This window comes from Nothobranchius furzeri, chromosome 17, assembly GCF_043380555.1.
Source record: "Nothobranchius furzeri strain GRZ-AD chromosome 17, NfurGRZ-RIMD1, whole genome shotgun sequence".
Taxonomy (NCBI): Eukaryota; Metazoa; Chordata; class Actinopteri; order Cyprinodontiformes; family Nothobranchiidae; genus Nothobranchius; species Nothobranchius furzeri.
In genome coordinates, this window is record NC_091757.1 from 45,775,076 (window position 1) to 45,795,317 (window position 20,242).

Below are 20,242 nucleotides of genomic sequence, written 5' to 3' on the forward strand. Positions count from 1 at the left end.
TTTATTAGATCCTTAAAAGAATCATCTCAAATCCTTTCTTTCATATGATTTCACTAATTAGACATCACAGCAAACGTTTAATTCATACATTTTAGCACGTATTTAAATCTTTTTCTGCTGAACCTCAGATTTTTGTTCCCGTGTTTCTTTTTCTGTGACTTTACAACACTTTTGTTGTTCTTGTGTTTAATAAAACTCTTAAACAGATGCATTTTTGTCATTATTCCAAAAGCAGCAGTAGAAACGCTGGAAGCAAAGCAAAGTTTCAGCCTCGAGGTTATTAAACTGTAACAAGCTCCCAAAATAAAGGATGTTCTGTATGTGTGCATTACATCTGGCTGCTAATCTGTCATTTTGGACTCTACCTACTCAGGAATCACGGGCTGTTTGGAGGTAATAACCCAGATTTAAAATACCTCCTCTCTGTGATAAGAGTTCAGCTGTTCTGTAATTTAAGCACGACCTCGCCCACAGCCTCCTGACTGGACTTGATGGGACCACTGGCAGCATCAGGACCACCAGAACTTCTCTTTGTTCTCACTCAGTTTCTCAAATGTCTAATTGCAACAAGTGAATTTCCCACTGTGGCATCAATAAAGTCTATTCTACTCCAAATGTTGCATCAGAACTGAATGGCAGAAGGCTCAGATCCATTCGGACCAGAACCTCTCGCCACAAAAACAGTTTCTTCCCCTCTGCAGTTGGACTTTTGAATGAAAATCCTAGGGCAGCCCACTCAAGTTGATTGGTCCCAGTCACGTGACCCGATGCTGTGCTTGAACCATTCAACAAATACTCAGATTAATACCTACACGGAGTAGATAGCTGCTTCTATAATTCTTGCCACTTTTTACATTAATAATTTTATCATGAGTGTTTTATTAGTTCTTCTATTTGCTTATCTCTTAATTAAATTTTTTTTTCTATCTTACCTTCTGCACCAAATACCGCAGCAATTTCCTAATGTTGTGACTTGGCACACATATGGCAATAAAAACTTCTGATTCTGAATGAAATCTAATGGATGTGATTGGTAAAACACTGCCCCATGTGACCACTGCAGGTATTGATTTATAATTTCTTAACTCTTTGTTTCTATCACCATCATTTCACCTGAAATCTACATTTAGATGATTTAGATTTCCTCAGAAGATGAATCAATGTTATAACAGATGAGCGAACGTCAGTGTCAAAGATCAAACATGACACGACACGGCCTCGGAAACATGAGCCTCGCCTTCGGGTCAGATTCCCTGCCTTTAAACCAGCGAAGCTCTAAATAATTCGAGAAAGTTCTGCCCCATCTTTCACTTTCTCTCCTTCTATTGGCGTCAAGCAACAGAAAAGACTCTCAAACACATAGAATCCAGCTTACGCTTCATTTAAAGCAAACCCTTGACCTTTTGTGACCTCATGTCTCTGCTGAGTGCCTCTGACCAATAACAGGACCTCTCCATCTATGTGAAGCCTGAAGGTAACAGAGCACCTTAAGGCGTTAAAGTTTGATGAGCATCAGCCGGGAATTCTGGCCAGCAGCGGCTATCTTCAGGGAACGGAGGAGCTCTGGGAACTTTCTCCAGCCAGAGTCAGCAGATGACAACAGAGCAGAATAATGGTGAGTTTGCTTTGGGTTAAATAATCAACCAGTCCAGTTCTTAGAAAAGGCTTTAGCGGTTCTTCGGTTTTTATTTTCTCAGCTCATCGGTTCTTCTGTTAAACGTTTCTTTAGACTCCGGCTGCTTTTTCACAGATCTTCTGACCTGAATGTGTTCAGATGAGCTGCTGTTGTTTGTGACAGGTGGAACTATCCTAAATGACTCACACAGCAGAAACAAACAGGAAACTGGTCATTCTGAACACTCTATTTGCAGAAAAGGAAGATGCATCTCAGAACTCCTGTTTTGAAGGCTTTGATGAATCTTTTTCCCGTTTTTTAAAGACTTAACTTTAAGATCTCTTTCATCCTGCTGTAGGACCTTTGCTGTACTCTTCCTTCATTTTTAGAGGAAAACGCTGTCATGCAAGGTGAAAACAACTAAAACAGCTTATTTGTTGTTTTAAAATGACTTGTTTCTTGTTGTTTTTGGCTCACGTTGAAGACTTAACCCAACAGTGTTGAGGTCAAATGAGGTCTCTTTGAACGCTTCTGTCATGATCGTACAAACGTATAAATTAGAGTTCCAAATAAGTTGCTTTTAGCGTTTGTCTCATCTTCATTTTTCAGTGAGACATGCTTTGGTGCAGACCGGATGTCCTCCTCACTCTCTGGATCTGTCCTCTCACCTGCCTCATGATGTCCCCCTGTCCCCCTGGCTGCTGCTGTCCTGGCCCAGGATTTCTGGTGCTGTGTGAGTCTCTGGGTCTGAGGTCGCTGCCCCGCTCCGTTCCCCTCAGCACCTCCGTTCTGTCTGTGGCCAGAAATCAGCTCTGTAACGTGGACCACTTGCTCTGGTCCTTCTCCGGCCTGCAGGAGCTCAGCCTCAGTCACAACCTGCTGGCCCGCTTCCCTCGAGGCCTGCCGCCCAGCCTGGAGTCCCTGCTGCTGCAAGAGAACCGCATCACTTACATCACCACAGGCGCTCTGAGGCAGCTGAGAAACCTCACTCGTCTAGATCTAGAGGACAACCGAATCCGTACCATCCAGCCTGCGGCTCTGCTGAGCCTTAAGAAGCTGCAGATCCTGACACTGAAAGGGAACAAGCTGACCAGGTTCCCTCTGAACCTCCCACCATCACTGACACATTTGGACCTGTCAGGAAACTGCATTTCCTCCCTGGACCTGCCCTCGCTGTCCACCCTAATCAACCTGCAGGTCCTGCAGATCAACAGCAACTGTCTGAGAACCGTCCCAGACAACACCTTTGACTACCTGCCTCGTCTCAGGTCTGTGGATCTGACGGACAACCTGTGGGCGTGCGAGTGTGACATTTTATATCTTTACCGCTGGCTGCTGAGCGGCAGACTGAAGATGGCTACACATCTGGTGTGCAAAGAGCCCATCCATCTGGCTCAGCGCCTGCTACTGAACCTCTCCGTCGTGTCCATCTGTCCTCGTGTCCTGCAGCCACACAAACTCGATCTCGAGTCTGCAGCGACGAATGAGCCAACAGAGCAAGACCGGATGCGGAAATTAGCAAAAGAAATCATCGATTCTGAAGAAGTGACCACCAAAGATCCGTCTCAGACACGCGTTCTCCATTACTCTTTAGAGTCTCTCAACTACGAAGACTGTTTGTCTCAGAATCAAACCCAATCCATCGACCCACCTCACCTAAAAACCACCTCTCTCCCCAAAGAGGAGCAGCTGTGCAGAGAAAACACAACAGCTCAGAGGAACGGCACCTCAGCTGTAGGAACACAATCTTGGCTGTCCACAAACAGAAACGACCTCTTGTCCAACACACACGTTCTCACTCCGGACTCGGCTACGATCATTTCCCTGCTCGCCGTGTCGTGTGTCCTTTTAGCTCTTGTGATGCTGGCGGTGCTAATTCTGCTGAAAAAGGTACTTGTCCGGCAGCAAAGGGTGGCCCCCACCGTGGAGGGATCTGGTGCATAACAGCCCATTTAAAAACTTTAAATCCAGAATGTGTGAATACAGGATTTTTTTCCACAGGTAAACTTTTGCCATCACACTTTATTCACACACAGCTGAGCCAAATAAATCCTCAAAGCCAAAATACACATTAAAATCAAAACAAACCTGAATCTATTAACTCTTGTAGCTTGTTTTATCTGCTGAAAATCACCGCAAAAAAATGAAAAGTGTCACACTCGCTCCTATATAGATAGTTGTCAAGCTCCAAGCTGGAATCCACATATTTCTGTAGCGGCTGATCCCCGTCGAAGGCTCCCAGAAGGACCCGGCTCGATGGAGGGCCTTCATTTCCACGGCGCCGATCCCCTGAGAGACGTTTGTTACCGAGATGTCAGCGAGACATCACGTAAACGATGGCAGAGGACAGATGAATTGATGGCTTTGACACGTTAGTCCTTTTTGTCCTGCTGTTTTAGTCTGTAGTCTGAAAGCGCTGCTTTGATGGCGTCTTCTGCGAGCACTGAAAAAGGGATTTAAAGACATTTGTAGCATGAATGAAATAAAGAATAATGTGCAATTTTAAGACATCTTGTAGAAAAAAAGTTTGTCAAGTTTGTGGAATAATGTCAAACAAGAGTATTAAAGCAAGTTTTATGAAGTTAAAACTAAAAAAAATTATTGATTTGTTGAATAGATTTAAGGTTGAAAAGCTAAAAATGACATTTGCATACAAAGATCTATTAGTTATGTGCAGATTTGATCAGTTAAAGGCACCAAAATGTATCAGCAGATGACAGGAAAAGATTGATTCTTTAAAATGTTGCACAGTTCTTGTTTATGTGTAAAGTTTTATGTTTAACATCAATAATCTTGCTTTAACTCACTAGAACAGTGAAGCTTGACAGGAGGAAGGCACAGCTCTCTGGCAAGGTCTGTGTTCTTAATCTTCAGCGCGTCTTCTATCTGGAGGGTGGGATCAGGTTATTCAGACCTTCTGCTCTAAAACAAGAACAGTCTTCATAAATGTAATAATTCTTGCCCTACCGATTTCCCCTTCACCCACTCTGTAGCTAAAGAGCTGGAGGCGATGGCGGATCCGCAGCCGAATGTTTTGAATTTTGCATCAGATATTTTGCCATCTTCATCCACTTGGATCTGGAAACAGCATGAATAATACCGCCGGGTGTCGTTTATGAGTGAAAAGTCTTTAACGGCAGTTTTGTTTCAGCTTACCTGAAGTTTCATAACATCACCACAGGCTGGAGCACCCACCAGTCCGGTCCCCACGCTCTTGGAGTTCTTGTCCAAAGAGCCCACATTCCTCGGGTTTTCATAATGGTCCACCACCTTCAGGACAGTTAATTAAATGCATTAATGTTTCAGGACTTGCGTTGACTTCTAACACCACACAAACAAACAAACCGAGGACTTTACTTCACACAAAGTCAATGACATTCTTTGGTCGGTTACCTTTTTATGATATGAGCAAAGAACGGTCAGCTTTGGTCTGAAAAACCTTTGGTGAAATGATGAAAACAGAGAAGAAGAATTTCGCAAGGAGGCAGTCGCCATGTTTGGACGCCGACCGTAAGCGGAAATTAACGAGTGAACCCGAACGACGGCGAACTCTTTCTGTCAGAAAAGTGTTTTCATAACAACTGCGCGCCACTAGCGGTGAATAGTGGCTACTGCAGTTTCCCGGGATGCGTGGTGGAAACGGCAAAACTTTGTAACATATAATTTAATCACTGAAGTGTTTTAAACCTGTAAGATGTTGATGTCAGATGTTAAAATAGTCAAACGTTTTTGTTGATATTAACATTTAATGACTAGAGTGGTATGAATTGCTATTTCATTTTTAATTGCATCTTTGTATAACTAATTTCTTCCCCCTCAAAAACATTTGATATACCGAAACATTTCCATCCACAATCAGCGTTTGAAATATTGAGAATTCCTTAAAAACAATTATAGTTAACATAACTTAATTAATTAATGTGAAATTAGTCTTTATCGTGAGATGGTAAATTATTTATTCAGAATAAACAAGATGGAAACATGAAAAATAAATATTACAGAAAGAAACTCAAATTTCAGACATCTGCAATTCTTTCTGACTTGCTATGAGGCCTGTAAATAAAATAACAATTTATTTTATTCCACCCAACTGAAGTTTTAAGAGTTCCCAGTTATCTTGGATATTTGCATTTATATTGTTTCTACTAATTAGGCATGTTCTCAAATGCTTAAAATTATTTCATATTTGCCGTATCACGGACTAATGAGATTTTAATTTTGTCGTCACTTTTATTTATACCCGTTATTTCAGATTAATGGGATTGAGATGATGCGACTCTCGTTATTACAAATTTTTTATATGATAAATCGGCTTGCCCAACCCACGCCTCTGTTCTTCGGGCTAGGCTTGTTGTTACCAGGCAGACAGACTTTTCAATATGGCAGCGCCAGGCAACGCAGAGCAAACGCAGTTGCAGGATATGGAGGAGGACGAAGCAGGAGTAGAGGAAAGAGAGATGGAATCGGACGAGGAAGAAGGCATGGGTGTAGAAAATTCAGACGACGAAGAGGACGAATCGTCGGAGGACGAGAAAGAAAATGAAGCCGAGATCCAGCGATTGGAGGAGCAGGTAATTGGTCAACAATCCTGCCAAGCCTGATTAGTCAACATTAGCCGTGGAAGCTAATGAGAATGAATGAGTGCTGAACGCAGAAACTCGTGAGGTTTCAAACTCATTGCGTGTTGCTCATCCCTTTATAGGTTTTGATTTAAACCAGAATAAATAGTTCATATGTTCATTAAAACATTTAGGCAACTGCGTAGTTCACGGCATGAATCACACGTCGTGATTAGCCCGTGCTAACCTCCGATGCTAACGTTTGGTCCTGCAGCACGCGCCTTTTTGCGACCTGGGCATGGAAACAGCTTTATACGTACTAAGAACGAGGGTCACCTGTCCTAACTTTAGTGTAACTAATAAACATGTTCGAGCACAACTCACAAGTGCATCATTTGTAGAAATAAAATGCTTTTTCACATGAAAAAAAAAACAAGTTTACTACTACAATTACTGGACTTAGTCTGGGGTCTAAACAATCCGATTTATTTATTTGTTAATGTATTTATTGCTTGTTGCTCCACCCCTACAATTAGGCTTGAATCTTTACATCAGCTGTTTTTGGCAGTAAAACTAACTTACTGGATTGCTTTTTCATTAATTAAAGATCAATAAACTCAAAAAGAAAATTATGTAAAATTAGTTTAATGATTCAACATGACGCTCGTGTCTCTTTTTGCACTTTTGCAGCTTTCGATCAACGCTTTTGACTACAACTGTCATGTGGATCTGATCAAACTCCTGAAGCACGAGGGAGAACTTTTTCGTCTGAGAAAGGCGAGGCAGAAGATGAGCGAGCTTTTCCCTCTCACTGAAGGTTGGTTCACGTCTAATCCAGCTGCCAATTCCAAGGAACCAGCAGCTTTGTGTCGTCTGCCACTGAAATGACATTTTGGTGTATGTTTGCAGAGATCTGGCTGGACTGGCTCAAGGATGAAATCCGTCTGACTGAGGAGGATGCAAATCGGGAGAAAGTGTACGAGCTGTTTGAGAGAGCTGTTAAAGACTACATTTGTGAGTCAACTATACTGCTGTTGTTGAATTTATTCTAACATTCAGCTGTTTTAATGGTCTGAATCATTTTATTCTGTGACTGGTTGAACAGGCCCAGAGATCTGGCTTGAATATGCCCAGTATTCAATTGGTGGCATGGGGTCACCTGGTGGGATAGACAAGGTCAGATCTATCTTTGAGAGAGCGGTAACAGCGGTGGGACTCCACATGACCAAGGGGCAGACGCTGTGGGAGGCCTACAGAGAGTTTGAGAATGCACTTTTGTCTACGTTGCAGGTTTGTGCTGCTCACTGGTCAACCATGTACTCAGTATTTCTAAATAATTTAATAATATTTATGTAGAATGATGATGTTTCTGTATTCTATTGCAGTCTAGATAGATAAGTAAATGTCTTATTTTATTGATTCAAAGCATGCTCTCATATCTATGCCTGGAAAGAATTCCTTTAGATTTTTGACTAAATTGGCTGTTTTTCATCCTAATTTACTCTCCCGTCTTTGCTCTCAGCCTCCCCCTGGCAGGATTCCCAGCCACGAGGAGCAGGAACTGCTCAACAATCAGCTCGAGCGAATCCATACATTGTTTCGCCGCCAGCTGGCCGTTCCACTAATGGGTAGGCATGGCACCTCCTCTGTCCAGATGGCTTCTGCACAGATGGGCTGGCTGGATGTCACGACTTCTTCGATGAACAAGTTTAAATTGCTTACTGCTTTTGCAGAAATGGAAACCACCTATGCTGAGTATGAGGAGTGGTCTGAAAACGGGGTTCCTGAGACTGTCGTCCATCAGTACAAAAAGGCTTTGCAGCAGATGCAGAAGTGCAAATCTTATGAAGAAGCTCTGGTAACTGAACACTTATCTTTTTTTTAAGTGGTTTGCACAAAGTGTTTTTGCAGCGCATGTCATTTCTGCTATATCTTTCTCTAGCTGGTAGCAGAACCTCCTAAACTGGCAGAATATCAGGCCTACATTGAGTTTGAGCTAAAGGAGGGGGACCCACCACGGATCCAGATTACCTTCGAGCGAGCTCTGGCTGAGAACTGCCTGGTTCCAGACATGTGGACTAAATACACCACATATCTCGTGAGTATTGGTTACTGTTCGCAGTCGTGTCATTACAGCATCTAAGGTTTCAGAAGTAAATAAATGAAAAAATCACAGCTAGTCAGAGTGTAAAAGGTCCTTACTGGTTTTACAGGATCGTCAGCTGAAGATCAAAGACTTGGTTCTGTCCACTCACGAGCGAGCGGTCAGGAACTGCCCGTGGACCATGAGTCTGTGGAAGAGCTACCTGTTGGCCCTGGAGAGGCATGGCAGTGACCATCACACTGTGTCAGGTAGCGGCTAGGTTCAGCATCAAGTCGACCAGTCAGCTGCTTTATTAGTGTCAAGCGTTTGTGAAGCAGATTGATGTTAATCTCTTCTGCACAGATGTTTTTGAGAAGGCTCTGAACGCAGGCTTCATTCAAGCCACAGATTATGTAGAAATTTGGCAGGCCTACCTGGACTACCTGAGGAGACGTGTGGATTTCTCTAAAGGTGAGAGCAGATCTGTGTCTAAAACAGTTGCTGTCTTTAAGTTTTAGTCTGATGGCTTTTGTTTTAATTTATTTTGTTTCTAGAGTCGAGTAAAGAGCTAGAAGAGCTACGAGCAGCCTTCTCTCGGTCTCTGGACTACATGAAACAAGATGTAGAAGAAAGTAGGCGAGCTTCACTTCCTCTACTCTGGACGTTCTTCGGGCCTGGTTTTGGTTTTCACGCTGCCATCTTGTGTCTCTGCAGGGTTTGGTGAAAGTGGAGATCCCTCTTGTGTCATCATGCAGATTTGGGCACGGATAGAGGTAAGATCAGTCACCGTGGCAACCATTTACAGACGCCGGTGTCAAATAATGGAATGACAAAGAGTGAATGAGGCATCAGCTGCTGCTAGAGCGCTGATTTTCTTTAGTTAGATGTTATAAATCTGTTTGTACTTTTCAGTGAAGACTAAAAAAAGTTTGCTTTTTTTTAAATTTATTATAGAAATTCTCATGTTCTTCTTACTTTTCCACCAGGCCCGCCACTGCAAGAACATGCAAAAAGCCAGAGAGCTATGGGACAGCATCATGACCAAAGGGAATGCCAAATATGCCAACATGTGGTTGGAATACTACAACCTTGAAAGGTTTGTCTGTTGGGAGTTGGCGATTCTCTCGTGACTTTGTGAATATTCTCTCATTTCTATTGTTCATGATCCGCAGGGCCTACGGGGACACTGCTCACTGCAGGAAGGCTCTTCACAGAGCTGTCCAGTGCTCCTCGGACTACCCAGAACACGCCTGTGAAGTCCTGCTCACGTTTGAGAGAGTAGAAGGTGAGCTTTGCCCCAAAACAAAGCAAAGGGAGAGTGTTTTATTATTTATTGTTCATGTGTACCGTATTTTCCGAACTATAAGTCGCACTTTTTTTCATAGTCTGGCTGGTCCTGCGACTTAAATACCAAATTATGTATACCGCGCTGCTGCAGGCTGGCTCCGGACCAGGAATGAGCTCCCCTGCCCTGCTGGGAGGGTTTCAAACACCGCCATCACCTGCTGGAGACCGTGGCACGCTGCTGCGCCCTGATTGTTTTTTCTGTTATTGTTACCAGTACTTGTCTTGCAATTTGAAATGCTTGGTCTCAGATTTTGTAAGAAAAATAATAAAATTTCCCCCCAAAATGCGACTTATATATGTTTTTTTCTTATTCATTATACATTTTATGGCTGGTGCGACTTATACTCCGGAAACTACGGTATTTAGTGACAGGATAGAGGCGTCATAATTAAGATTTATTACTGGAGGAACGACTCAAGTGGATGATTTAGCATCTTTGCAGCAAATCCAACTTACATTTCCCAACAGTTGCACTCTCATGTAAGCAGTTAGTTGCTTAAATGTTTCTGTCGTCATGCAGGAACTTTGGAGGATTGGGACACGGCGGTGCAAAAGACGGAGACCAGACTGAACAGAGTTAATGAACAACGAGCGAAGGTAGAGGCACACGTCTCTGCTGCAGAGGGCAGGCGCGTCGTTCGGCTACGTTTGGTTAACGTTACCGTACCCCCCCATTTATCAGGCGGCTGAGAGAGGAGCCACCCAGGTCCGCCAAGAGGAGGAGAGGGTTGAGCAGCGGCGGAAGGCCAAGGCAGATAAGAAGTCTCAGAAGAAGGTGCAAAAGGGTCGAGCTGGAGAGAAGAGGAAAGCGGGACGGGATGACGATCAGGATGAATGGAACAAGGATTCTGGTAAAATTTAGTTAGTGATAAAATGTTGGTTTTAGCAAAATGTGTTTTATTAATTCTTTTTTCTTTCAAGCTCCTAAAAGGCAGAGAGCAGGCGGCGACAACAGCGCTACAGATGAGTTCATGGAGACGGAGACCGAACTCTTAGGGAGAAACGCTCCCCCTGGATATAAACCCGGAGGCGGCACTAAAAAGCCCCAGCAGGAAGCAGGGCTCCCCCCCCGGAACCAAAACGACGAAAAGCCGGAGCTGCGAGACGATACCTCCAGCGTGTTCATCAGCAACCTGGCGTACACCATGGAGGAGCCCGAGGCGAAGCTGAAGGCGCTTTTTGAGACCTGCGGTCCGATCAAGCAGATCCGACCGGTCTTCAGCAACAAAGGGAGCTTCAAAGGTTACTGCTACTTACAGTTCGAGTCCTTGGTGTCGGTCTCCGAAGCGCTGAAGCTGGACAGACGGGAAGTGGAGGGCAGGCCGATGTTCGTGTCTCCCTGTGTGGACAAAAGCAAAAATCCTGACTTTAAGGTGAGTAAATGTAACACATAACTTCTGCCTGGAGGTCCACATCTGGAACATCTTAATCTGCTTCCTTGATATGTGGCATTGATTGAGTTAATCCAGGGTTTGTGATGATTTGACTGTTTTCTGAGGATGATCAGGATTATTTTACAGCTGTTTTAACGTGAAAATAATTATTTTGAGATGCTGAATAATTAAATGACAGACTTGTAAAAACACACAGATGTGCTGAAGTCTCTCTGCAGGTTTCCCATCATGATTAAGCTCACACTTATGTCTCCTCTAGTTTGAGCTCTGACTGGCGTTTTTTGCAGCTCTCATCTTGGCGGTGATTCTGCAGCCTGTTGTTTTCCCGTTAATCCTGCTTTGATGAAAGCTTCAAACTGGGGATTAAATCACATAAACGTCCATCTGATTGTCCTCAAGTTCTGAAAGTTGGGTTAGAATCACACCCTGATGTCTGGATGTGAATTTCCTTACAGGTGTTTAAGTACAACACGTCGTTGGAAAAACACAAGATCTTCATCTCCGGGCTGCCGTTCTCCATCACTAAAGAGCAGCTGGAGGAAATGTGTAAAAACCACGGCTCCGTCCGAGAGGTCCGTCTAGTCACATATCGCTCAGGAAAGCCTAAGGTGAGACTTGGGAGGACAGTAGGGACTAAAGGACGCCCGATAATCAGCACCTGTGGTCCTCCGGCTGCTGAGTGACGTTTGTTGTGGATGCTCCGCAGGGTTTGGCGTACGTGGAGTTTGCTGATGAAGCGCAGGCCTCTCAGGCAGTTCTGAAACTGGATGGCATGGATGTGGAGGGCTGCAAAATCTCTGTTGCTATAAGCAACCCTCCTCGTAGGAGTATGATGGACAAGCCCGGTTCTAGCCGGCCCGCGGCGGATATGATGTCCCGTCAGGTCTACGGAGCGTACGTGAAGTCATTCCTTCTTTCTGGTCTTCCTTTGAAAATCCCACCTCAGACCTCATCTGTTTAACCCTTTGATGCATAATGGTCACTACAGTGGACAGGTACTCAAAATTGTTATTTATTTGTTTTTGCTGTTAAGCACAGCTGTTGAAGACTTTTTTGCATGTGAGCCCCTCCGTTTGGACTTTAGTAAGCCAAGCCAACATATTTCATGCTCTGAATGCACGCTGTCCACTGAGGTGGACATGTAATAAACTATTTGTAAATTATAAAATTTTACAAAAAATATTTGTTGAAATTTGTTTCATCCACACCTAAAGATGAATGAAAAAAATTGTTAAAAAAATCATGGTTGAAGATTTCATAATTCATGCATCAAAGGGTTAAAATGCTGCCTGACTGAACCTGCCTGTGTAATAATAACATTTTAAATAAGCCTTTATTGTGTTCCATTTTAAGATATGAGCGGTGCAAACTGCTAAAACGCGTTACTTTCTTAGCATATTTTGTGTTTTCTGAAGTTACTCTTATGGAAAAAATCATTTTTCTTATTTTAGGAGAGGCAAAGGGCGAACTCAGCTCTCCTTACTCCCTCGTTCCCTGCATCGTCAAACGGCGCCTGTGGGTAAAGTAGAGAACGGGACTGCGGCTGAGCGAGCGACGGCCAGCACGGCGCCCAACGCCGCCGGGGAGTCCAGATCTTTGTCGAACGCAGACTTTGCCAAGATGCTTCTGAATAAATGATACAAAGAGGAGAAAAACAACCGCCTTCACACTGAAAGCCATCTTGTGTCCTTATAAAATAGCGTTGGTGATTTTCCTGTAACTGTTTACCTGAGCGTCCCTTTAATCTGAGACATGGTTGCCTTAATCGTCTTGCTCCCGCGTCGCCAACAGGAACAAACCGGAGAGTCTGGTTGGATGTGGCTGTTTTATTAAGTGTACGATATTTGTGTGTAAATATACTTTAATGGAAGCTGTTTGCTTTTGTTGTGAACTGTTAAAGGCATCCGACGGAAGATTATGTGAAAGTATTTTTTTAAATATTCCAAACAGCAGAACTTGTGAATGTTGTTTAAACAAAAAAAGGTAAATGCAGAAGTTGTGGTCTGGTGTATTATAGTAGCTGTGTGTACAGAATGTGGACGTGCTGCGGTGATCAAATGTTCGGCTGTTTTAACAGAAACAAGAACTTTATGCTGTAACTTATTTAGATGTATAAACACTCGTTGGATTTAACTAAACCAGGTTTTTCTTTCATTATTAGGTTGGAATAATAGTTGAACCATTTATTAATATGCATTGTGTTGCTGTGGCGTGACGCCTGAACCATCCGTTTATTTGAATGGAGCTCGTTGTTCTTGTTATACGGTAAGAAAGCTGCAGACGTTCCTCACATTATTACATCATTTCCGAGTTCATTGTTTATCTGTTTTTCTCATTTTAATGGTTTGTGCTTCTGGTTAATAACGTTAAAGATTTCATCATCTCTGTTTCAGACTCACGGTTTTGTTCTCAGCCCCAGAAAAAGGCTTCTGATGCATTTCATTTCCTTTTTCTTCTAGAGCTCAAATAGACAAAACAAATGATGCAAATTTGTCTGATTTTCTTTATGTAAATAAATAGTATTTTACTTCCAATGTTCAAAACTGGAACTGTTTCTTCCCACGCTTTGATTTCCCCCCCCCCCCCCCCCCCCTCACTAAATCTATTATGCATTGAAGCCCAATAAGGATTTGATTGTTTGCATAAAAACTGTAAATCTGAAAGGAAGGTTAGATTTAGTTTCTCACCTTTTCTGAGGGAACACTAGAGGATTTCATTAGAACCCTGCAGCATGAGGCTTTTCTCTCTCTCTCTCTCTCTCTCTCTCTCTCTCTCTCTCTCTCTCACGGCTGCAGCTCCTGTGATACATGGAAGATAATCTATGCAGATGTTTCATGTTCTCTAACTGGAGGGGAAGTGTTTGGTGTTTTGTAAATAATGTTCAGTAAACAAGTTTCAAAAGGTTGATCTTAGCTGGTATTACATGATTCTTCTGAACAGACGGTGTGCATCGCTGTCACCACAGTGCCCTAATCTAGGAGTAGAGATCTAAAGTAAGATGTACATGAGTTCAGTGTCATTTAAGTATTTCACAACTATAAAAGTAACTTTACTCACTGTTTGATTCACATTAAATAAATCCACTTATGCGTGCACGGGTGTGCCATATTAGGCTTTAAAGTTTGATATAAGGAGCATTTATGAATAGATTATTAATCACACAGTGGGGTAATGTTAATCCTCATGGAATTTGAAGAAAACAAAAATAATGACTTTGGAAAATGATCCTATTTATGACGAGTGAGTGGATGGTTTACTGAAAAACCAACTGAGAGTAGAATATCCCGTAGAACCAAAGGATGTGAAGACATTTATAGACCTTCTGACGGCAGACAGGATTCATCCAGATGAAGCTCTAAATAATATCTTTATCATAGTTGATGCCAGTGTATAGGTTCTGTGTTGGAGGCAAATAGCCTATCCAGTTATATTTTAATAACCACTTCTATTTAGGGTTAGTAAAATAGATGAAGAGACACACAGTCAGGTCCACAAATATTGGGACATTGACACAATTCTAACATTTTTGGCTCCATACCCCACCATAATGGATTTGAATTGAAACAAACATGATGCACTATAACTGCAGACTGTCAGCTTTAATCTGAGGGTATCTACATCCAAATCAGGTAAATGATGTAGGAATTACAACAGTTTGCATGTGTCTCCCACTTGTTAAGGGACGGAATAATCATCAATCAAACCACTTTTTATTACTTGGTTGCAAATCCTTTGAAGTCAGTTAGGCCATGGTTAAAGTGACAGTGTGTAGTTTCCCTGGTGATAGGCGGCAGTAGATACCTAAATGATTGCAAGCAAGCATTACTTTTGTGTTCAAGTAATACCTTACCAATGGATGGCCATTAGGGTCAAAATCCCTGGGAGCACAACCTCCGGCAAAATAAAAAGAACATCAGATTCTCTTTCACCACTGGCAACGAGTGAAGAGGTAAAAGTGTAAAGCAACAATGTTTATTAATGGTGAAAGTTTTGTAACCATTAGTTACAAATCAGTAAATGTGTTTTGTCCTCCTGGGCCTCCGTAGAAGGAAACACATCATCCAATACGGCGCCGCCCAGAGACTTAGAGCCTCCCCATGTATTTTAGAACAGATTTCTATGGTTATGTGTTATGAAACTGCCAATATTTTTCCATCAACTGGGCATCTTTTAATTCATTTACATCATTTTGGTGGAAATTTCCAGAGATTAATGGTAAAAACTACACATTATAACTTTAATTCATATTTTCTAGAAATAGTGGCCTACGTTTCAGTAACATTTCAAGTTTGGATTAATATCACTCATCCTAGTCAAAATGACATATCTAAATATATCCACAGTTAAACTATGATCAGTAGAATTTAATGTATTTCATTAACATGTTCAGTAGTACTGGAAATGCTAAAAACATTTCATTTTTACTGGTAACAATGTAATGGTGACATACCTATTATGTACAGGTTGGCAATAGATTATGTTCAAAGATAGAAGTTTGTGAATTTCACACTTCAACGGCTTGCCACAGACCTACAGCTGTGTTTGTTGAGCAAGCAGCAACGAGACTCCAGGATAGCGCTGCAGGCAGCAAAGAATAAACAGGATGGTGCGGGATATGTCTTCCAATTGTAGAGTTTAGTCATTCTTAATTTCATGATCATCGACCATTTCCATCATTCCAGAGCTCATACAGGCTTTGAATAACTTCAGTTTTGATTTTTAAGCCGGTTTTAAGCTTCTCTGTAAACCTCATTCCGTGTTTAGACAGAGAAGTGTTTAAATATTGAGGATTTTGCCCACAAACTCTCTTGAAAGCATCTTTCCTCACAGTCACTCACGCAAGGATGAAAAAAGATGCCAACAAAGATCCTCCTACTGATGCTTGGGAGCCCTGCTAGAGTGACAGTTAGGCCTTCCTCAGGGCTTTTGGTAGTCAGCTGCATAAATAACCTTCTCTGGTTTTATGCTCAGTGCTGAAAAAAATATATAAATAAAAGTTGTGTTGTGCGCTTTGCTGTTTAGAACAATTTCTAGTCCAGGGGTGTCAAACATCCGGCCCGCGGGCCAGATTGGGCCCGCAAGCAGGTTAAATCCGGCCCGCGAGATGGTTGTGTAAACTTTATTTTCATACTTTACAATGTAGAGTGAAAATAAACTTATCTTTGTGAGCAAGTTTTCTCTGCAATGAGTATAAATAAAACAAAGCTGCGCTCAAGGCTCACACAAGAACTTGAATCACATCCTGAAGTTGGCCGCCACTCAGGATGTGACTTCTGATAGTGATGTTCTGGTGAAAGCTAAAAGATGTAAAGTAAAATATATTTTAAGTGCTGCATGAAACTGATCTAGCCATGTGATCTGTAAGCTCTTTGAATCACTAAGGAATGTTTTTTTATTTATTATTTGTTTCAAATTTTCAAGTACACTTCAGGTGTTGCACTTGTACTATTTTGGATACACTGTCCTCAGGCTCCAGCCTTGTTTTATATTGATTGTACTAAAACAAAGAAAACAATCTGAAGTTGTTTTTAATTTACCGGTCCAGCCCACTTGAGACTAGATTTCCCTCAATGTGGCCCCTGAGCTAAAATGAGTTTGACACCCCTGTTCTAGTCTGTGCTTTAAATTAGAAAGGTCAGTAAATAAGAAAAGGCTTCAGTATTATGAAGCGTTTATGCCCTCTTGTGCATTTGGGTTCATTTTGTTCTTGTTCTAATGAAGTCTTGTGAATCCTAAGTGGTGCCCGAATGGCTTTGTACGTGATCAAAAATCCTGCCAGTTGAAAACACCATCAAAGTTAATAAACCACCATCAAAGTTAATAAACCTTATTTATTTTCAAATAAATACATCAAAGTGCTTTGCAGTGCCAGACAAAATTATCCTGAAGACGACTCCATGGCAAAAGGGATCCTTGAGCAGAAACTGTTTCTCACATCAGCAGTAGTCAAATTCAGATTGCATCTAGTGGAAATTCATTCAACATTTTCTTTGAGAATAATATTTTTTATGATGGAGGTAAATAATTATATGGGGAATAACCTGAATAAAATCTGATTTCAGTCCCTCCTTTTGCAGCAGTTATATCCTCTTAGGTTTGGTCAAAACCAACGTTTATGGTAGATCTGTCAATAAAAGCTTTGACATTAAATTGATTTAACAATGCTTGCTCCATGTTTCCTCTTCCGGGTTTAGTTGTGGACTGGGATGGTCTGTTTGCAGCTGGTGCAGGCCTGATCCTGGTCGGCTCCAGGCAGGCCCACAGCGTGTTCTGTGGTAGAGATCAACAACGTGTCTAAAGTTATTTCTGTACATTTGGCTATAAAGCGAATGAAGGGTCGAACGTCCCCCTCGTTGGCTGTGTCTAGAGCGGAGTAATACTCCGCCCTTTGCTCTTTGCGAATGGTGATCGGCGGGTAGCTGGCTTGCATGAGCACAAGGTTCATAAGCAGCCGCGACGTGCGCCCGTTCCCATCGACGAACGGGTGCACATACACTAGTTTGTAATGGGCGAGAGCTGCGTACTCCACAGGGTGCAGCTGCAGGGTTTCCTCCGAGTTCAGCCACTGAACCAGCTCCTGCATGTGCCTCTGCAGGTCTTTAGGGTGGGGTGGGATGTGGTGGCCCACAAATACCTGACTGGTACGAAACCGTCCGCCCTCCACAGGGTCCACGTAGCCAAGCACCCTTCGGTGAATCTCCAAAATGTCGCTGACAGTGATGGCTCCTGATCTGGACAGCAGAGTGGTGTTGATGTACTTCATGGCTGCGTCCACACCGATGGCCTCGTTCTGCTCCTGGAGGCTCTTTCCAGGAACGGCGTAACGCGTCTCAATGATGTGACGAATCTCAGACAGAGTAAGGGTGCTGCCCTCAATGGCCACAGTATGGTAAATGTGGTGGTAATAGGTTTCCTCCATCACTCGACGGAGTGCAGAGTTCCCTTTAGGAATGGACATAAGTCTGCGCACTTTACTGTCGATTAAGCTGAAGTAACGCTGATCAATCTCCTCCACCAGGGGAAGAGTTCGGTCTCGGCTGATCAGAGCTCGCTCATTACATGGCGAGATGGTCAAGGCCTTTGTGTAGAGATGATCCGCCTGGACGACATCCTTCTCTTCCTCTAGAATGGTCCCCAGCTCAGTCAGAGCATCTACAGACTCTGGGTTCATACTTAGAGCATGGACCAGCAGCTTGTGAGCCTTCTCCCTCTTCCCAAGCTTCTTCATCTCCACAGCCTGCAGCAGCGCCGCTTTGGCCTCCAGCACCATTTCTGCATTCAGGGCAAGAAAAACAACAGAGGAGGTCCGATTACATATCAGGTCTTCACCTGAACAAGTTTATGAAACATTAAAAATGAATGTACAGTCCTGATATAATGAAAATATTCAGTTTGTTAAAGAAATCTGAGTTTAAATAAAAAAAGATTACAGGTTTATTTTTGAAGATTTCCTAATTTTCCTGACTTCAATAGATCAGAAAATCTCTGGATCTGCTTTTCATGTCTGAAATCGAGTCGTGTTAACTTTTTGGGGAGATAAAAAATTGTAAGTTCACCTCATCCATCATCTATCTATATATGTAGACACTGGTTGTTTGAGTTTTTTTTTTAATTAGAAAACTCAGTTTATGTGGAATTTAAATATGGAAGAAAGCTGATAGTTTTATAGGAAAATTCTATCCCTATAATAAACCGCACGCCCTCTCTAACGTATAGAAGTCCTGTTCGTACCTTTGCTGGGTTTGGACTTCTGAGGCAGCACATCCAGGGCGGTGAAGGGGACAGTCAGGCTGGTGGACTGCGCAGCTGGGGGCGGCTGCGAGCTCCCCCACAGCTGGCAGCGGAGATGAGCGACGCCCTTCATGTAGGCACAGCGCTGGTTCTCCACTCCGACCAGGGGCAACAGGAGGGCCACCAGGGAGCCGACAGTCACGCACAACAGCGGGCCCCATCCTCGAAGGAGACGAAGACCGCTGATGTAACGCCACTCCGTCAAAACAGCCATGATCCCGGGTTGAAGCCGCCATCATTCGGTGACAATAGACCCCATCTATACCCACCCACTGGTTAAAGAGGAGGGAAAACAGTCGGAAACAAAACACGGCTACTACGCCGGGGGGACAACAGCAGTAACCACTAACCTTTATGGAGCTCTGAGTTTCGGTAGCTGACTTAATTTAACCTTCTGTAACCCTTGACTGAAGCGATAGAAACACCAAACAGGTAAAATCTTCAAGCAGATGGCTACCTTTTTTTTTATCCGCGTCGGCACAGCTGTGTACAAACCAACAAACGCACACATCATTGACTTCCTGTAGGAGGTGAATAAGCTGATCTCTCATTGGCTGGAACAGATGAGAAACAAGATTTCTATTGGTTAAAATATGGATACACGTTCCTGTCATTGATAGGCTAAGACGTGAAGAGAATGTCAGGGATAGATTTCCCTCAGTTGGGCCTGACAGGCAGAGAACTAGTGATGGGAATTCAGGCTCTTTTTAGAGAGCCAGTTCTTTTGGCTTAGCTCACCAAAAAGAGCCGGCTCTTTCGGCTCGCAAGTGGCTCCTTAGATTTTCAGTTGCGTAGAGTACATTTATAACCAAAATAATGCAAAACTATATGTTAAATGATTTACTAATGTAAAAAAATGCAATATATCAAATATTTATCATTTCTATGGATTTAATAACTGAACACTTTAAGAAATCTCCACTTTCCAACTGCTGGCGCTCATTTTCTCACCGTCTTCGTCGCACTCTCCTCTCTCTCTCGCCTTTTTCCTCCTCCTCATTCCCTCTCGTCTCCCTCCACCCGCATGTGCTCTGCTGTGTCTGTCTGAGTCTGATCCTCCCTCTTCCCCGCCCCTACTGCTCTGTGTGTGGACAGTCTGGACACGCAGTTACACATGCTGACCTAACGCCTGTAGCTTTCACCAGAGCGGGGGGGGGGGGGGGGGGGGGGCGGGGCTCCCAATGACGAGCCGGCTCCCGTCGTTCACTTCAAAGAGCCGGCTCCTAGAGCCGGTTCGTTCACTACCGACACATCACTACAGAGAACACGCAACAACTGACAGACCCCTAGAGCCATAATAACCAGCTCGGCCTCCTCCAATCAGCAGGGAGATTTTAACCCAAGACACTTCACTTAACTTGCCTGTGTTGGTGGTGGTCAGAGGGGCCGACGCCGCCAAATGGCAGCCTCGCCTCTGTCGGACCGCTGTATATTATTTTATTTTATTATTATT

General features: G+C 43.1%; 4 protein-coding genes across 5 annotated transcripts; 2 read left to right on the forward strand and 2 right to left on the reverse strand.

The window, feature by feature from the left end:
- The first annotated feature begins 2,124 nt into the window (after window positions 1–2,124).
- LOC139063753 (oligodendrocyte-myelin glycoprotein-like) lies at window positions 2,125–3,659 on the forward strand. Its single transcript, XM_070546489.1, has one exon. The coding sequence runs from the start codon at window positions 2,231–2,233 to the stop codon at window positions 3,557–3,559; it is 1,329 nt and encodes a 442-aa protein (XP_070402590.1). The 5' UTR covers window positions 2,125–2,230; the 3' UTR covers window positions 3,560–3,659.
- Window positions 3,618–5,159, reverse strand: iscua (iron-sulfur cluster assembly enzyme a). The gene is made up of 5 exons (XM_015972667.3): window positions 5,009–5,159; window positions 4,772–4,885; window positions 4,583–4,693; window positions 4,423–4,501; window positions 3,618–4,058 (listed from the first exon to the last, which is right to left on the reverse strand). The coding sequence occupies exons 1-5, from the start codon at window positions 5,108–5,110 to the stop codon at window positions 3,988–3,990; spliced, it is 477 nt and encodes a 158-aa protein (XP_015828153.1). The 5' UTR covers window positions 5,111–5,159; the 3' UTR covers window positions 3,618–3,987.
- Window positions 5,160–5,952: 793 nt separating this feature from the next.
- Window positions 5,953–12,911, forward strand: sart3 (spliceosome associated factor 3, U4/U6 recycling protein). Its single transcript, XM_015972666.3, has 19 exons — window positions 5,953–6,186; window positions 6,865–6,991; window positions 7,084–7,188; window positions 7,280–7,464; window positions 7,697–7,802; window positions 7,908–8,032; window positions 8,117–8,272; window positions 8,388–8,526; window positions 8,621–8,728; window positions 8,812–8,889; window positions 8,972–9,030; window positions 9,244–9,353; window positions 9,430–9,542; window positions 10,125–10,201; window positions 10,287–10,455; window positions 10,526–10,977; window positions 11,454–11,606; window positions 11,705–11,892; window positions 12,450–12,911. Exons 1-19 carry the CDS (start codon window positions 5,995–5,997, stop codon window positions 12,634–12,636), a joined length of 2,829 nt encoding a protein of 942 aa, XP_015828152.3. The 5' UTR covers window positions 5,953–5,994; the 3' UTR covers window positions 12,637–12,911.
- A 3,898-nt stretch (window positions 12,912–16,809) lies between these two features.
- Window positions 16,810–19,332, reverse strand: ficd (FIC domain protein adenylyltransferase). 2 transcript variants are annotated; one of them, XM_054731751.2, is made up of 3 exons: window positions 19,140–19,332; window positions 18,730–19,061; window positions 16,810–18,270 (listed from the first exon to the last, which is right to left on the reverse strand). In XM_054731751.2, exons 2-3 carry the CDS (start codon window positions 19,001–19,003, stop codon window positions 17,189–17,191), a joined length of 1,356 nt encoding a protein of 451 aa, XP_054587726.2. In that variant the 5' UTR covers window positions 19,004–19,061; window positions 19,140–19,332; the 3' UTR covers window positions 16,810–17,188. The 2 variants fall into 2 exon arrangements, with proteins under 2 accessions (XP_054587726.2, XP_015828154.3); XM_015972668.3 differs by having other exon boundaries at window positions 18,730–19,332.
- Window positions 19,333–20,242: the final 910 nt, after the last annotated feature.